At 38.4% G+C, this 18,003-nt stretch overlaps 1 protein-coding gene across 1 annotated transcript in view; it reads right to left on the minus strand.

The window, feature by feature from the left end:
• Nucleotides 1–17,486, minus strand: part of LOC309683422 (DNA excision repair protein ERCC-6-like 2) — a 35,860-nt gene extending 18,374 nt beyond the window's left edge. Inside the window, exons 1-9 of the mRNA XM_082497704.1 lie at nt 17,441–17,486; nt 14,408–14,832; nt 10,997–11,116; nt 9,411–9,604; nt 7,055–7,216; nt 5,611–5,818; nt 4,049–4,189; nt 2,438–2,551; nt 798–917 (exon numbers count right to left, since the gene is read on the minus strand). Coding sequence (XP_082353830.1) covers nt 798–917; nt 2,438–2,551; nt 4,049–4,189; nt 5,611–5,818; nt 7,055–7,216; nt 9,411–9,604; nt 10,997–11,116; nt 14,408–14,832; nt 17,441–17,459 — 1,503 coding nt within the window. The 5' untranslated portion in view covers nt 17,460–17,486. The remainder of the gene's footprint in view (nt 1–797; nt 918–2,437; nt 2,552–4,048; nt 4,190–5,610; nt 5,819–7,054; nt 7,217–9,410; nt 9,605–10,996; nt 11,117–14,407; nt 14,833–17,440) is intronic.
• Between the last annotated feature and the right edge of the window lie 517 nt (nt 17,487–18,003).

Below are 18,003 nucleotides of genomic sequence, written 5' to 3' on the forward strand. Positions count from 1 at the left end.
CTTTTAGCTCAAGAACACTCCCTAAAGCTAATATGGTTTTCTTTTTAATTAGGTGCCTTAGATATCTTTTTCAGTTATTCATCCTGTTCCCCTCTGAAACCAGATTCTGAGGTAAGCAGTTTTACAAGCTTAGACTTAATATGTTTATTTTGTTCATCTTTAGCCTGGCTCCCATTAGTTTCATTTAATGTCCAAAGGGTCAGAATAGACAGTAAGCACCCAGTACGTCTTCACCAGTTCCATGTTACTCATGACTGTCCTTCTCACATTCATCTTAAGACATTTTTTCCAGGCTGAGCCCCAGGAGAGTCCCAGACTTCTCCTGGTTGCTTCTGTCCCACAGCACTGACCACCTTTGTGGCCCTTCTCTGAACCTTTTCAAGGTCTAACACATGCTTTTTGTGAGGAGGAACTGGAACTACCCACAATACGAAGGCATACACAAATCATTACATTCTTAAGGATTTTGTTTTGCTCTCTTTTCCTTCCCCAAATATTTCTGACTGCCACCGAGTCAGTGGTTTCATGGAACCCTTTTGACTGCAAGGTTCATTTCTGTGATCGTCACTAAACGCATGAACCTAACATCTTAGGACATCTTAGCATCACAGATCACACTTATCCAGTCTTTGCCCAGAGCCACTCTGATCCAAGACAGGAGACCTCTGCTGTGGTACCACTACCATAAACAGAATGACTAAAAACCACAACCATTAGGTGTACATTTTCTTATATCCATATACTACAGCTGCAGATTTATTACTAATATTTGCTTTCCCTCTAACAAACAGGTTTACCTTCATTTTTCCACTGTACTTTGGATCTGAAATGGTTTCAAAGGCTGCATCTTTGCTTAACTGCACAAAATCTGGAAAACTGGAAAACACCTGGCTGCACACACGTTTGATATGTGCTTCCTGGAAGAAAAGCAGAAAGTTTGAACAGGCATTAAAAGTTAGACCTACATTGGGATACCAGTAAGCCATACAAGGAGTTAAACAGGTTGAAACAAGTAATCTGCTGAAGTAACTCAAGCAGAAAGAGTTATGTGGTTTTATTCAGTTCACTACACAAGTGCTGGATAAAACATCTTCTGTGTGTTTTGGTTTTTCGTTCATTTAAAAAAGAAAGAGGATTCTAATCTGAAACCATGGATTCCAGTTACCGGAGAGAGAGATACCCAAAATTTCTTCTCCTGGGCACAGACTGCAATAGGATTGGCCAGAACTGTCAGTCTCAAGAACTCTGTTGGCTTGAGGTTTGCATTACCCAACAGTTGTGTACCAGCATTTTTCTTGACCCTCTGGCATGATAAGCCTGTAAGGGAATTGCATATTGTCCCACCAATATGACAAAAAACAATATGGGAAATGCATTTAGACTGTCCAAAAGCTACATTAAAGGTCCACTGCTAGAATTTGGGTAGCTCTGAACTTGAATGCAACCACACACTTTAATTCTACTTCTCCAGAGGAGCAAAAAAGATCTCATCTCTCACCTAAGATTAACACATGTGATGGACTTTAATACTAAAAGTAAGAAGTACCACAAAATATCAGTTTCTTCAGCAGATTTTGGAGAGGTTAGTAATCACGTATGCCATAAAAGACAGTAAGTCTCAAAATACTCATATACTGCTATTTCAGTGGCTAAACTCTCAAATGTTATTACAGCAAAAATTACGTACACATTATAAAAAAAAAAAAGCTACATTGAAAATATTTGGGTATTTGCTGCATATAAGGCCCTGGACACTAACAGTAACATTTCCTAGAAAGCAACACTGCTTTAATGGAACGAACTTGCCAAAAGTGGCTAGGATTTTTCATTTCCGTTCCCTTACAGCTTCTGAGAAGAAGTGATAACATCCCTAAACCCCTTTGCTTATTTTCGGATCTTAAGGATCACATACAAGTATTTTTAAAAACTCTGCCATTTGTGTGTCTTGTAGGTTACTTGCCACAGTAACAAGATGAATTGACACTGTTCTCTTGTTGAGCATTTTCTAAAACATGCTTCTCGTTATTTAAAGAAGCTCAGCTCTGAATATAAAATACTACCAAAAAAAACCCCTACATTCTATTTGTTTATTATTTATTTATTTGCACACTGACATTCCTCTTACTAGGCACTTATCACAAGTGGAACAGAAATAGCATTATTAGAAGTCACTAGAAATTACTCTTCCCCCTAAAGCTCTCCAATGTTTCTATAACCCTTATATTCAGATATGCATCAACTAAATGAACATACTGTTATGCAACAGCACTACCTGTTAAGTAAGGGCTACATTCTGAATTACTAAATGAAAAAGGAATTTTGCAAAATATCTTAATTTCAATTAGTTAAGACTTAAAAAGGCGGCCAGCAGTAATTTTCATTCAGGAGTTTTAATCCTGTTTTCCACAAGTATTTTTTAGATACTTCTGCAACTAACCTGCTGCTTGCTAGTGTTGTCTGTCTGCAGCAATGCAGCATGATTTGCAACCTTCTGTAAGATTGTCAGGTAACTGAAGCGCAGCGATTTAATTGTTTCACCATAAGCATTTACCTACAAAAAAAAAAAAGTTATGTTTATGCAAACAAATATTCCTGAAAATAAGAAATAATCTAAAATAAGTGCTATTCTTACAAGGTTTAATGCATCAGCACTTCTACGTAGTACTATAATTGATCCCAAAGAGATGCATACTGTATTTCTAACAAAAATGCAGCAAGGTTTTTTTCCTCAGCTTTGTGATCCTAACAGATAGAAAACATCTTCTCAAAAAGAGAAAAAACCCAGTGATGTTCACAGTTTGCTAAACATTCCAGATAGCATGATCTCTACATAAATTACTAAGATAGCTAATAAGTCCTTGGTAGACAAAAAGACAGTAACTTTCCAACTGATTTAAATGTAAATTAAACCAGAGCTGTTTGAATGACTTCCTACCCTACAACTGCGAACTTTACTTTTCTCTACAGCAGAAATTTATAAAGGTTTATAAACATCTCAGGTAACATAATTCAAACAACTTCAAACATTCTACAATGCAGCAGCAGCAACAGCATCAGCTATTTTTCTGGTTATGGTTGGCCAATTCAACCACTGTTAGTTTTCCTTTCCCTTCTCAAGTTACTAAATTTCATGGTTAACTTTGGAATAAGACAGTCTATAAGAGCACTTAAGTATCTGCAGGCCTGCATAATGCCCTTTGTGAGTGAAGTTCAACAGTACTTTACTTTTTTCTACAAAACATCATGAGATACAGAAGCCTGCAAAGAACTAATGCTAGCATCCATGGAGTACTAAATAGGCTGACAGAGGGACTGTTTTTAGTGAAAGGTGCAAAAGATTGAATAAGCTACATCATTTGGAAAAAAAACCCAAAACACTGTACAAGAATCAAAACAGGCCAGAAAGAAAATAAAGAAAAGCAAGTATAAGATATATGCTTCTAAATGTTAAAAAGACACGCTTAATCTGAGCCTACTGAGCGATACAGACAAAACAAATACAAAGCTAGACTACTGGAGTATTAATGAAGTCCAGAGACAATAGAAGAAATCTGCAAAGCTGTTACTCCTGAACAAATTTCTGCTTGTGCTCTATGTCAGGAATTCTCCCTTCAACAAAGCAAAGCGCATGAGCCCAGACAACCTGCGTGGTCCGGGATGCCTCTGATTTGCAGCTTCTGCGCTGACCACCTGAGGTGCATGGGAGCAGCACGCATGCCACGTACTGAACATCCCAATGCAATATCCTTGCCGACATCGACTGTTCCACAGGTGCACTTAATACAATAAATCTAGAACGTACTGCCTAAGTAACCACCACCTGCTCAGGGCATGTAAAGCAGCTTGGCTGTAATCCCAAAGTGCCTAACTCCATCACGCTCACGATGCAACCACCCATGTTTGCAGTCAGGATTTCCCAACCAGATGGCCTACAACCATGCAGCTATTTCAGTTAGCTATTCATCGGGAGAGAGTTTCTTCAGAAAACCTATCTACCGCTCAAACCAGAAAGACTATGTTCTAATATCCAAACAGCGCAAGTTCTTACTTTGTAACAACAGTTCTTCCTTTTACGGCCGCTGTTGCAGCTACAGGGCTCTCCTGCTCGTAATACTAAGCTTACGTCCTCTGTCTCTAGCACAGCCTGGTACAGAGCTTTCTGGAATTCAGTCAGGGAACAGTACACCATCTGTTAAAGAAAGAGAACCCCCAAAACACAATTATGTGCAGAATACAATGAAAAGCAAAGAGCACTGCATCAAAAAACATAAAACGTTGAAAATAAAGCAGAAAACAAGAATATATTTTCTCAAATAGTTATATGAAATTAGTCCACTACCAAATGAAAAAATCGGGATCTTGACACCAAAATAATAAGAAATTGTAGCCAAAATATATGTCTAGTTATTTTATCCCCTCCCAAACTTCTACAAAGAGTATCAGTATCAAGCTACAACAACCTGCTGTTAGGTTTCTACAAACCTTTCAGTACGGCTTTTGTGGAGGGACAGAAGAAGGGAAAAGTGAGAGAAAAAAAACCAAAACATAATTGTAATTAAGGATTCCCCTCTGCTTTGCCCTTTGCTTAATTTACCCTTTCTTTCCTCTTTTTAGGCACTAGCTGTTATAGGGCACTACCACAGGCAGGACAAATAGAATAAGCAATGAGAAGGCAAGGATCTACACAGTGCTATGGCCAAAACTCTTATCCCTCTTCTTAGAGACCATGGGTGGCATCTGCATGACATCTTTAGTCTTAAGCAGCAGGAGACAGAAATCCCAAGATCATTCCTTAACCTAGGCCACCCACACAGCAGCAGCACCATGCTGAGCTATAATAATACAGCAGTAACTTGAACATATACTCACATTAACAAGAGAATGAAAAGAATAAAACCTGCTAGAGCTAGAAAAGCAACTGACTGACATTTGTGTTAATCTTTCCTTCAGAAGACAGTTTAGATAACATTATTACACACCAAGAATGAAGAATAAATACCAACATTTGAAAACAGAACCAGCTGAAAACTAATGTGTCTACTTAGAAGGAAAGCACAAATATACCTAAGATCTTATCACAACTCTTAGCTATAGTCATAAGTATCATCACTTTATATAATATTTACAACATCATAAAATGAACAGGATTACAGACTATCAACAATCAGCTTCAGGATCGGTGTTTTCCTTTTACTTAGTGATCAAAAATGAGGGAGTTAATGAAAAGCGTACTGTTCTATGTACAAAGTGTCAAGCTGCAAATTCAGAAGTCCTACATAGAGTTTCAAAAGATTTACCTACATTGCATTGGGTTTGCACAGATAAATATAAAAGTGCACATAAAACAAACGTGTAAATCACTAGTCAGAAGTCTAGCTGAGCATTTTCATGCTTGATTAACTCCATTTCAACATGCAATCATAGTAATTATGTGAACAAAGAGCACTATTGCATCTGCATTTTTTCCAAGGCTCTGAATTCTTCTTAAATTTAAAAGTCCAAAAGAAAACCATAAACTACTAAAAGCATAATGAAAGAGAAAAAATACAACAAAAACAAAACAAAGATATATTCATTAGCATTGTATTTGAAATGTGCAGGCACTCTTACTCTGTCTTCCTTTTTTGGCAACTGATCACTGATAAGCGCTTTGGTACGTCTCAGAAACCAGCCAGACATTTTTCTTGCTAGCTTGACCATGGCCTTACGACCTGTTGCTAGCTCTCTTTTAGTTGCAGTGTGCCTCTGGCCATGCTCCACTGGATCAGAAAATTTGTTCTTGAAATGTACTCTGCTACCCAAAAGTCCTGGTACAGCCCTATTAAAAAACAAAAGGGGGGAGGGTGTGAAGAAGTAACAGCATTTTCTTTACTCTAAGGCAGTCTATCCTTTTCCATTGATTAAAAGTATACCATAAATTGTTTGGCTAACAGCAAGAGATCTTAAATTAACAATCACAAGAGAAATTAATAAAAATTGGGTATATAAATAGAAACATACCCTACTTCCAGACATGCTGTTTTTTCATTTACTGACTGTGATCCTTGAATGTTAAGGCAGTCTCCTTAGGAAAGGGTTGCCATCTCCAGAAAAACTAAAGCTCAGCAGAGCAACAGAAGTCAAGTTCACAGAACCTCTAAACTACAAGGCTGCTACTGTTCAAGAGACTAAACTGGAAGCTAAGCAGACATGCTTCCAATTTTCACTGTTTATATTAAAATCAGGTTGTTCAGATACTGAAATTTACTAAATAAAATCTTAAGAAACCCAATAGGAAAAAGAATTTGGTAATCATTGTTCCAGTATGTAGCGGTGTCAATCTATTAATACCAGCCATAGGACACAACACTACGCTTACAGTTAAAGTATTTCTTTCCTGATATTTCAATTCAGTTTGTATTTCCTTGTATTTAAGGCATGTTTGCTTTGTTCCTCCTCCATAAATCATCCTCAGTAAGTTTTCCGTTTAGAGTTATATCTATGGTTATTTACACCTCTCCCTCTTCATTAAAAGTTTTCATGGACAAGGCCATTGCTTTCCAAATACAGGCACTTGTGCATTTTGAAAAACAGCAAAATACTATTACTTTCAACTTCCAAGTAAGTCAGAATGACCTGCACATATTGAACAGAACAAAGGCACAAAATTGTTCAAAACTGTGTAACGATTCTCAGCCTACTGAGTGGAGGGGAGACAAAGAAGAAGAAAATAGTGTCCTTAAATAAATTATAAGCAGGCAGGGGGGGAACAAAGGGAACAAAATAATTATAACTGCTTCCCAAATTCCCCAAAAAAGCCAGATAAGAGGACCTCCAAATTTATTAAATAACTGCAAAATACATACTGCTGATGTATCTACCAGGAGCTTACCTCCAATACATCTATTGAAAAACATACTTACATTGCCACAAAACACTGGGGGTTTTTAGGGGAGGATTGTGGTTTGTTGTTTTTTTGACACAGATGGGTCCAAATCATTCAGCCCTATGCCAGCCGCACTGCATAGTTAACATATAGAGGCGTTTAGATCACAAAAAAAGGTATTTTATTTACCAGTCCATAACACACCAGAGTTCCTTCATATTGTTTTGAAGAATAGTTCCAGTAAGACCTATGCGAACATTGCATTTTAATGATTTCATGGTTTGTGTTATTTGAGCCTTTGGATTCTTGATTCTATGCGCTTCATCCACTATCACAGCAGACCATTCTACACTGCAGATCAACAAGAAATATTGTATTAACTGAAACTACTTATCCCATCAACCCACATACACATACAAAGTGAATTCAGCCACACACGTAGCCATGATTATTATATAACACTTACTTTTCGGTTTTCCTGTCTTACATTGTATTATACTACGCAGTTTCCTTATTTTCTGTTTGTTTAGTAAATTCAGTTGCCATAGCTGGGTATAATGGCTAAACTATATTGCCAAATAAATAAACTACTGTTAACTGTGTCAAATGCTTTCTGTGAAGAAAGCAGATTTTGCTCTCTGGAGCAATAAATCCAGCACATCTCACCAGTGCTCATTCCACCTATAAGATTTAGAAAAAGTAAATAAAACTCTGAAGGTAAGCTACTGAACCATGCTTAACACAGGTGTTCTTCATTTTTAGAACAAAGCAGTCATGCTTTGTTGTAACCAGAAGTAAACTGAAAGCATTTCAATCTCCGTGGTTTCTTACACAAAAGCATCACTCAGCTTCTTTAATATCTATACGATACCAATATGGCAGACAATCATATTTCATGATTTCATGACCAGGAGGAAAGTATCTAGAAGCAGGGACTGAAAGACATTTTGCAGACAGTTCAAGAAAAAACTTTGAGGCAGAATGACCTGTATACTGTGATACTAATTTAAGTCATCAAATCACTAGGAAGGTACTTGTTAACTTTATGAGATCGCTTTACATACATGAATGAATATTTCAAACAAAATCATATCCACTTTGATGACACTTCAAGCAGCAAAAAGCTGAAACAGACACTTTTAGAAGGAAACCTCTCTCCTGAGCAGGCTGCATTTAGTTCACCAATCTGAAGGCTGATCTTGCAGTGTTTTTGATGCCTGCTATATACATTTATTCCTGACGGAGTTCCTTGCACTCCTAAAATCTTCTAAAAATTGGGGCTCTGAAAGAAGCCTAATAGATGACAATATGCTAGCTCCTTCAACTTAATCTCTCGTTATGCTGATTTACATGCATAACTGAGACTATGTCTTCTTATTAGTGATAATTACTATTTAAGACCAGATTTTGAGGCCAATCCATCATTCTAGCTAAGCAACACATAGCTTCTTTCAGTGTCAAGATCATAGGCCCATCCAGTCACATGCTCTGCGGAAACAGTTTGGTAAATCCATATGCTGAAGTAATGTATTTGCAAGCAGTCGATCACACATCAGATCTGCTCTGCGCATGCACCTATTTCCTGATCACTGTCTATTCAGTGACCAAGCCTGAAGAGTTCCTCAGCAAGACAACAGCAAGAATTAGCATACTGGTAACACAACTCCTTCTCCTATCTGCATTTCTTTTTCAGACCTGAGCACAGATAGAGCTGTAGATCTGATTGTTTTGGTGATGGCTGTCCAGAACACTAGGACACTCACAGAGGCCTGGACCTTTCCCGACACCTAGAACAATAAAATCTGCAGAGCCACTAACAACAGCAGCTGCAAAGGGCAGGCTGCTACTACTAGCTATTCACGCAACTTGTACCCTACTTCTAAGATGACATAAGGAAAGAGGACCACTAGGATCAGATGAGAGGCTAAGTACTTCTGAACATAGCCAAAAGAAAGGCAACACTCCTAGTTTGAAAATGCTGACAGCTATGGAGCAAATAAAGTAGGATTTCCAACACAATCTGCTGTCAGAAAGACCTCAATTCTGATAAGTCCATCAAGCATTTAAAACTACACAGACACACATACGCATCTTACATCTCAAAGTTCTTAAGACTCAATAATTTTGTCAAGCGGCTGCAAAGTCTAAATAACAAGGAAAATACCTTTTGAACATTTGCTAAAAATTCTGTAATTTTTTCTCCTTACACTACCAAAAGATAAAAATATCTTCTGCATATCTTTTAGCTACCACAGGTTTTCAGGCAGGCAACTCCTGCATCTTTTAGAGAACAGTTCATGAACGTGTTAGCAGCAAAAACTTACTATGAAAACTATTCAAACTTCTCCCAAGCATGCCACTACAAAGGTAGTATAGGGCAGACTCTCCAAAGACAGTTAAATGGGATTCTCCTCTTCAACAAAACGAGTCATTGGATTTAACAGTAAATATATTACACGGAAAGAGTAAGTACGTGTAAAGAACGATGCAAAATTAGACAAACAGTTAAAATTCTGTATGTAGAAAAATACATTAAAAGCATTACCTGTTAAATTCATCCAAATACAGGCGAAGTATCTCATACGTTGTAAGGGCAACTTCACATTTCCCTTGTTTGATGCGACTCAAGTCATCATCCTTTTTACTGCCGTGTAAGACAGAGATCTTAAAGTACCCCCATGTGTCTAACTCATCCTTCCAGTTGTACAGCACTGAAAGAGGGGCCACTATCAGGAAAGTCTGAAAACAAAAAGCTGTCATAGTATTACCGAAAAACCACAACATAAGTCAAAATCTTGAGATTTATTTTACTGTTTTATAGTTTGAATTGTTTAATTGTCACTTCAAAGCATAGTATAGAAAAATATCTGAAGAGTCAATATAAACTCAGAAGTAATTAGTTTACTCAAATTATGTAAACAGTACAGAAGAAAAATACCGTAATGCTACAAAAGATACCAAAGTAGTACCACTTACTCAAGTTATGCTCTAACAACTGCAATAAGACATGAGATGCTCTCACTTTGCTTTGTTATAGCATCTGTATACCATAAAATGTTTTACAGATGGAGAAAACAAAAGGATGAAGAGGGTGAGCAGCTTCCTTCAACCTACAAGTCTAGTCAATATATGACTTCAAAACAGAAAGACCTGAAAAGGGTTTAAAAATTTAAGATAGCTTGTACAACCCATTTAATATCATGGAATAATAAAATGAATGAGGTGAGAAGGGATTCAGGAGGTTTCTAGCCCAACTTTCTGGTCAAAGCAGGGGCAACATTGAATTCTGACATTTAGGACTTTCTCTACCCAGGTATTCAAAACCCCCAAGGTTGGGGAGGACCTCTCTGTGACCTTTTCCAATACTTAATTGTTCTCAAAGTTAAATTCTTCTTCTCTTATTCCGAGTCAGAAACATTCCTGTTTTTTTAAATGAAGTGCTATCCCTTCACATCTTCTTCTCTGCCTGTCTTTCCTGAGGAACCGGTATCCATTATGACACTAGCTCTGTGAATATGAAGCATTCTTCCAGTTAAATACTCCAATTATTCCAATAAAATAAAAATATCAATGGAAAACAAATTGCATGGGTCCTGTGATGAGTAAAATTAACATGATCTTCAGATTTGTCTCATTCACACAGAACTTTGATTACCTAGATTATCAGCCAGCATTACTTCTGATATTATGACAGTCATTCAAGAAAAGATGCGAGGTTGAATATTAGCAACACATTTTCTAAATATATGCATTTGCCTTAATTATTTAAATATCATGTTAATATATACACACATGCTTTTTGTACTTTAGAAACACAATCACACAAAACATAATTTTGTATTCACTGACATGGGCTTTTCAAAGTACGCTAGTCACAAATCTCATCCAAATACTTCCAAATGTTTTGTGTTAGTGCAGATCAACAGCATTAACAGATTAGACAATAACAGCTAGATAATGCACTAGGACAATCTGGAAAACTGGAGGCTCCCCTAACACTACTAGGAAGGCCACAAACCCCTATTCTACCTAAGTAGCTGAATATTAAAAATTAATATATATCAACTCCTAAAGCAAACAAACAGTGTCACTCCAAGTACTGCCTTTTACCAAAATCACTAAAAGCTGTACCTTCTTGGGGTTACACTTTGGCTCTTTTTTCATTGTCCTCCGTAAAAATTCTGGCATATTATTTTCAATATCTTCACGTGTTCCCTTTTTGTGCAACACTGCAGCCAAAAATGAAATGACCTTGAGAAAGAAAACAACTCTCAGTGATTACATACAAAAATGCAAACACAAAGTGAATTAGTTTCACCGAAAATAAACATTTAGGACAAAAACCTGGATGGCATTTAGAAAGGGGGGTTGTTTTTTTGGGAGAGGGCTTTTTGTTTCTCTGTTTTAAATCAATCTGGTTTTAAAATGGGAACCCCTTCCCTTGGAGAAGTCCAAATTCATGGTAAGAGCAATTAATTGCTCTATTTTACTCTTTCATCCTCCACTCTAAGTGCAGAAGTCCCCAAAATACAGAACAGATTATGAATGAGCCAGCAAAAACTAGAGATGAGGCATGCCTTCTAATTTTCCTCCATTTTCAGGAGGACATTTGAGTCTTTGATGGGAAAACAGAAGGAAGAGATACTTGCTAACCATACTCCCAACACTACTTCTGCAAAAGGAGGAAGTTTTAAACTAGAGGTCAGACTTTTACCGATATGTCATTTTCTGTATGTTCCATTCATTCCAATTCCTGTTCTTAACTTCAAAACCAGTTCCTTCTGTTTTGTTTGGGCCTATATTCTCTCATCAGACTCAAACCAGTCAAGATGTTTTCCCTTTGATTATGAGAAGATGTTTCCTATAATACACCACAGTGGGGACAAACATCCCAGCACAGGCTATTCCAAGCTGCTCCCATGGTAATCCAAAACAGGAAAAAGGGCACAGCCATATCTGGCCAGAACATTCAAATCCGTAAAACCCACTTTGTATCCATGGGGCTAAACAGCAGCAAGAACCAGATGCATCATCAGAGAGGTGCTCTTCTTTTGAAAATTCAATAGGCCCCCTTTACTCTCAGCAGCCAGCTCCAGCCGCTTCCTTTTGCGGCTGCTACACAGCTGCTCATAGCAGGGTGTATGTAAAGCTGTCATCTGTTGATTTAAAAAAAAAAAAAAAGAGGAAATTTCCAGAGCTTTCTCCCTCTAACAATGCTGGGAAAAGAACCAGCCAGGAGCGCAGAAATGCAGGAAAAATACCTGAGAAGAATAAAAGTAGATGAGCAGAAGAGAGAGGAAACCCATCACATATGTGGCCACAGGGTGTGAAAGGGATATGTGGAAGAAAAGAAAACCAAACATTTTTATACATAATATTTCATATAAACTGAGGCTAAGAGGAACTGCCAGTTTGCACATGTTGTCTGAATTTATTTTTTTTTTTAATCCCTTCAAGAATAAGAGTAAAATTCAACTTCACATAAAATTTCCATGTGTCTTCCAGATCCTCCATTTTTGGAAGAATTATGCATCACAAATTTGTAACAATAGTGGAAGGCTGTAAAAAGGCAACTCTGCTGAGAAACCTTTGGCTCTTGCAGATAAAGCAGGAAGCAACCTACAGGCCTTAATAAGAAACTTTAACTTGCTGCAATCATGTTAAGAATCAACATTATTCTACCTGCCTCCACCTCAACTTCAGTTTGAAATGAAAGACCCATACAGCCAGGCCATTTAAGCAAAAATCAGTTCAGAAGTACAAAGAATATTAAAATGCAAAGTCTTCTAGAAAAGTCTTTATCTCATAAATCAACCTAAAATTCAGAAAGAATAAGATTCAGCCAATTGACAAACAAGACAAATTTTCTGTAAGAATAAATCAGTTACTTTCTACTTGATGAAGTTTAACTAATGTTTATTCTTTCATACATACTAATCTTTTCTAAACAAGTGAAATCCTCTTCTACTTTATATCCACTGAACTGCCTTTCCCATACTAAACTTGAAAAACATAAATACTGTGCTTTATAAAAAATACACAAGATATTCTTCAAAACTTCTACCTTTCTTCTGCAAACTTGACACTGTGATTAAAAGAAACAACCATCAGATGTGAATTCCACACAAGAACACAGTCACTGTGTGGTAAGTGTGACCAGGGCATTACAGAATCAAAATTCAAAAAATACAAGAGATGGAAGCAAGACAACTCCATTTCCCCCCTGAGTTCACTGCTACCTTATATAGATGCTTCTTACTATATGAAATCAGACGTTTGTAGTTCTGAGCACAAACAAACTTCCACAACTACCAAGTTCTTAAACTGCCATGTACAAGAAACATGGCCAAGGCTAGGTAAAACATAAGGTAAGTAGATGCTGTTTAGTTTTAATAAACATCTGTTAACAGATCAGCAGCAGCTACACAAATCCGTGAGGCACCTTTAAATGTTCTACCCAGAGAAGTTTTGCCAGTTAGTTTTACTCACTCCTTTTGTCAAGCTTGCTACAGAACAATAGTTCTTTGCACTGATTGGTGTCTGTCAACATTCTCCTAATTTGTCAGCGAAGGAATGAGCTTGCATTTGATGCGTGGAGGAAGAAAAGAGAGAGGGACAAAGACTAGCCACCATAAGATTCATGCTGCTAACTAAAAACCAAACAGATTAAAATGAATTTTCTAACATAAACCTACCTAATTCTAGTAAAGTAAATAAACGAGTTGGGCCACACTGATATAAAGCATAATGGAAAAAAACAGCTATACTTTGTCCTTCCATCAACCCAAGTTGTATTTCCAAAAGAGTGACAAAAATAACATGGAACATCTAAGCACTTTTTCCAGAGATGGGAGTAAACGTGTCTGCTCCCTCTCATTCCCAGTACAAACTATTGGAAATAGTTTGGAATAGTTTAGGAAACAGACAATAGTTTAGGAAACAGACAATAGTTTAGGAAACAGACAATAGTTTAGGAAACAGACAATAGTTTAGGAAACAGACAATAGTTTAGGAAACAGACAATAGTTTAGGAAACAGACAATAGTTTAGGAAACAGACAATAGTTTAGGAAACAGACAATAGTTTAGGAAACAGACAATAGTTTAGGAAACAGACAATAGTTTAGGAAACAGACATTTCAAGACCTGCAGTCAGATAATAGCTGTAACTAGTTTTAGCATACTCCAGTGCAAATCACTTTCATGATGCACAGGTAGCAATCCTCCAAGTACATTCAACATAAAACAAATACTAACATTTTACCTACCATAACTGCTTGTGCTTACACTAAAAGAGTTCACATCCCAGTTTTGTGGCCTGTCAGAAGTGAATCTTAAATACAGCAATGACTCCTAGCTTTAAGTGCTGTCCTGGATGGCCGCATCCTGCCTCCTCCAGCTCCACAATAGAAAAGGAAGGTTAAGCTCCACCGAGCTGCCTTTTCTTAAATATGTTACTTTTAAAAATAAGATTTACATCTCACAGAAAACCCACTGCCAAAAAAAAAATATTCTCTCAATGTGTAAAAATCAAAAAGAATACCTGTATTGTCTTTCCAAGGCCCATATCATCTCCAAGAATACACCCCCTTTTATTAGCATAGTGTCCATACAGAAATTGGGCTCCTTCCCTTTGGTAATCACGCAGGTATCTGTTAATTGTATATGGGATAAAATCACCATTGTCAGATAATTTAAAAGCCACTGCAGGAGATGGAAGATTTCGGTCAGGAAAATAAGGCTTTTCCAGATCACCATCATCAAATATTAAGCTTTTCCAGGATCCTCTACTGGCTTCGACTCTACGAAGTTTAGTTATTAGTATTTTCCTTTCTTCAGACTCCAAGAATGATACAACAGCAAATGATTTTCCATTCTCGTCCTTTTCAACAGAGGATATTGTTCCTTCCTGAAGTTTCCCATTTTCAAGACAAGGGGCAAGGCATTTTTCCCCAATATGCCAATTATCTATATAAAAAAAAAACACAAACACACAGAGTCATAAACTGGCCAAATGTACAAAGTATTTCACTATGTCACACTAATAAAACATTGGATATAAATTTATTTGACCAAACGCATACAACCTAAAAGATTTTACTGAAGGTAGCAACAGAATTAGGATACCGATTACTGAAGGTAGCACTGGAATTAGGATACTGATTACTGCTTAGAATGAAATCCTGAGTTAGATATTAAATTATAATTTGCCGAAGTGCTGCTATTTTATAAATATCTTAAAGTTTATATGAAAAAAATTCATGTTAAAGCCATATTCTGATACATTATGTTGTTCCACAGTGGCTTCACACAGTCAAACATCAATATGCTGATGCCTGCAGGTTTACTGCTCAATTAACAGACCATGTGACCTGGACAAAAAATCCTGCTATATTAGATACACTCTTGATCTACCTGAACCTGGTACTGCAGTTACAAACATAATCACATAGGAAAACATCACCTTTCTCCTAACAAAGTCTGGAACAGGTAAAAAAAAAAAAACAACAAAAACTTATGTTTAGAAACAACAGAAGTGTACTTTAACAACACTTAGTTGCATATCATTTGCCTATATTGTCCATCAAAGTGACTAATTACTCAGTAAACTGCTTACCTAGCAGTCCAGTCTGGAACTCTTAAAGTCTGTTCCTCTGTGTGATCTCACTACGGCCTTAACACAGCATATCAAATATTAAGAACTGAGATGACTGAACTGCTTCGTTTTCAGCTATGTCAGTTTTGTATTTCATGCACAAAGATAATTTTTTAAATGGTACGTATGCTGCTAACAAAGAAAGAGGAAGATAAGAACAGCAGTGTATCAGAGTCCAAAGAATCTATATCATACTGACAAGGAAAAACCCAACAAAAGATCTCCATCAGAAGAAAAAAAAAAAAAGAAGACACAAGCAACACAACCTTCAACACAAGCAGATTTCTTGCATTCAGTGTCTTCCGACTGTGAATTTCTCAGGTCTGCTCTTCAATACCTGACAAACTTCTGCCTGCTGTGAATTCGGATCCAGTAACCTAAACTGATGGCCCATTAGTTCTTATACTAACCAGGTCATAAACGATGACCTGTCCACTAGATTTATAATCTTTCAGATCTCTTTCATAACACCCTCCCCCCCATCATCCTTGGTAAATTCAACCCCACACTCTGTGACCTGTACATAAGCTGCTCCATACCTTCAGCCATTCCTGCTGACATTCTCAGAGGCTTGAAGCTCAAACATATCTTTTTGAGGCAAGCGGTAAAGTAGAGACAGTATATTCAACAATTCTTACATAACTAATCTTTTTAAGTTTAAGGCATTTGTACTGTCTCTCACACATGCTGAAATCCGTGAAAAAAAAAAAGTGCACATGAACTTCTCCCAGTAGCATCTAAGTCTGAGCAATTTCTCAAAATCAAGAAGCAAGACTGAAAAAACGAAACCAGCAATATACAGCACACTGTTAAATATGCAAAACAAAGTTTAAAATAAAAGAGCATTTCCATATTTTTTACAGTAATATCTGAAGTGACATGTGACATTAAATACTCTCAAGTTAAAACTATGATTTAAGATGACAGTGTCTTTTTTTGTAACTAAGCGTTTTCTTGAGTTTAATTAGTTGCATAGGACTTGTCAGAATTAGGGCTTCAGTTGCAAAGTGGAATAAATCACACTGGACAACAGTTTCGGTATTACCAAACTGCAAACCTTGTGAGAAACATGGAAGAGAAAAAAGGGAAAGAAAAGCAAAGCAATGGTATTAAGGATACCATTTCTACAAGACCCCAGAAAACAGTGCTGTACGAGCCAAAGCAAGAATTGCTGCTTTAACTAGCCTGATTCACTAACTTCTTGGGCTTCCACAGCATGGTTCCAGGATACTTGCCATCAATGACAAAAGCTGGTATTTAAGATGCCTGCTTATCCTTACCCCTTTTATCACAGCTGAAAAAAAAGTGCTTTTATATATATTGACTGTACTAAACGATGTTGCTAATGGCCTACTGTCACACATCAGGTCATTTCAACTACTCCCCTAAAAAAAAAAGGCAGAATTACCATGAATGCTTTCTAACTATTGAGGTTCGTCCACTAATGCAGAGTGCAAAGGTTTTTTTACCCTCCAATATATGGCTGTAAAAGCAAAATTCCAGGATACTACAAAGTAAAAGCATTGCCCTTCCTAAATTGCAAAGCTTAACTGCATAGTTGTTAAATAAAAGGCCAAGAAAACCCTAAAATGTTGTCTTCCAAAAGAAACGTTTTGAGTTCACTTAACCATACATTTCCACCTGCCCCAAGAAACTAACTCAAATGTTTCTGGTAAACAGAACCGATTTAAAAACAGTTTTCTCGCTGAACGTTTCCAAAACACGTATGCCACCACACTCCGTACGCCTCCGCTTTGCTGTCAGGCGAGGCCTCGCAGCGCGGCAGCACAGAGGCACTGCCAGCCCCCATTACCAGGCCCCTCGCAACTTCCACACCTGCTCTCTCTTCCACCTGGCCAAACGTCAGTAAACCATAAGCGCCTGAACATCACTCTGGAAACACGCACGGAAGATACTTACCTGGGACACCATCACACATTTTAACTGTTTGGCCGCGCAAAGCCCAGCGGAGCTCGGCGGCGGGGACACCCGGGGGCAGGTGGGGACTAGAATGCAGCCGGGCCTACCGCTCTGGGGGCCTACCGCCACAGGGAGGGCGGGCGGGGGGGTGGGCAGGGGCCGGCCTAGCGCCCACACCTCTTCGCTGGAGGCCACACACTCCCCGGGGGCAAGGCACGGGGGGGAAGGGGCTGAGGAGACCTATGCGGCGCCCAGCAGTCACCCGCCGGCCACCTCACGGCCTGCCAGGGAGGGAAACCGTCGCTTGTCCGTCCCCCCCCGCCGCCCCATCTCCGCACCACTGCCGGCCCCGCGGCAACCGTGTGCGGGGGCGAGCGGCCCTTTCGCCCCCACGCTCGCCTGCCCGCCCCGCCGCCGCAAGGCTCGGCCACAGCCGGTCCACAGGGCGAGTACCGCGAGAAGAGCGGCGCGGCGGGACTACCGCGTTACGGGAGCCAGCGGCGGAGGGGAAGGGGCGGGAAGTATCGCGAGGTTCGGCGGCGGTGTCGCGAGAGGCGGGCGGG

The sequence above is a fragment of the Vanellus vanellus genome, assembly GCF_965231255.1.
Source record: "Vanellus vanellus genome assembly, chromosome: Z".
NCBI classification, from domain to species: domain Eukaryota; kingdom Metazoa; phylum Chordata; class Aves; order Charadriiformes; family Charadriidae; genus Vanellus; species Vanellus vanellus.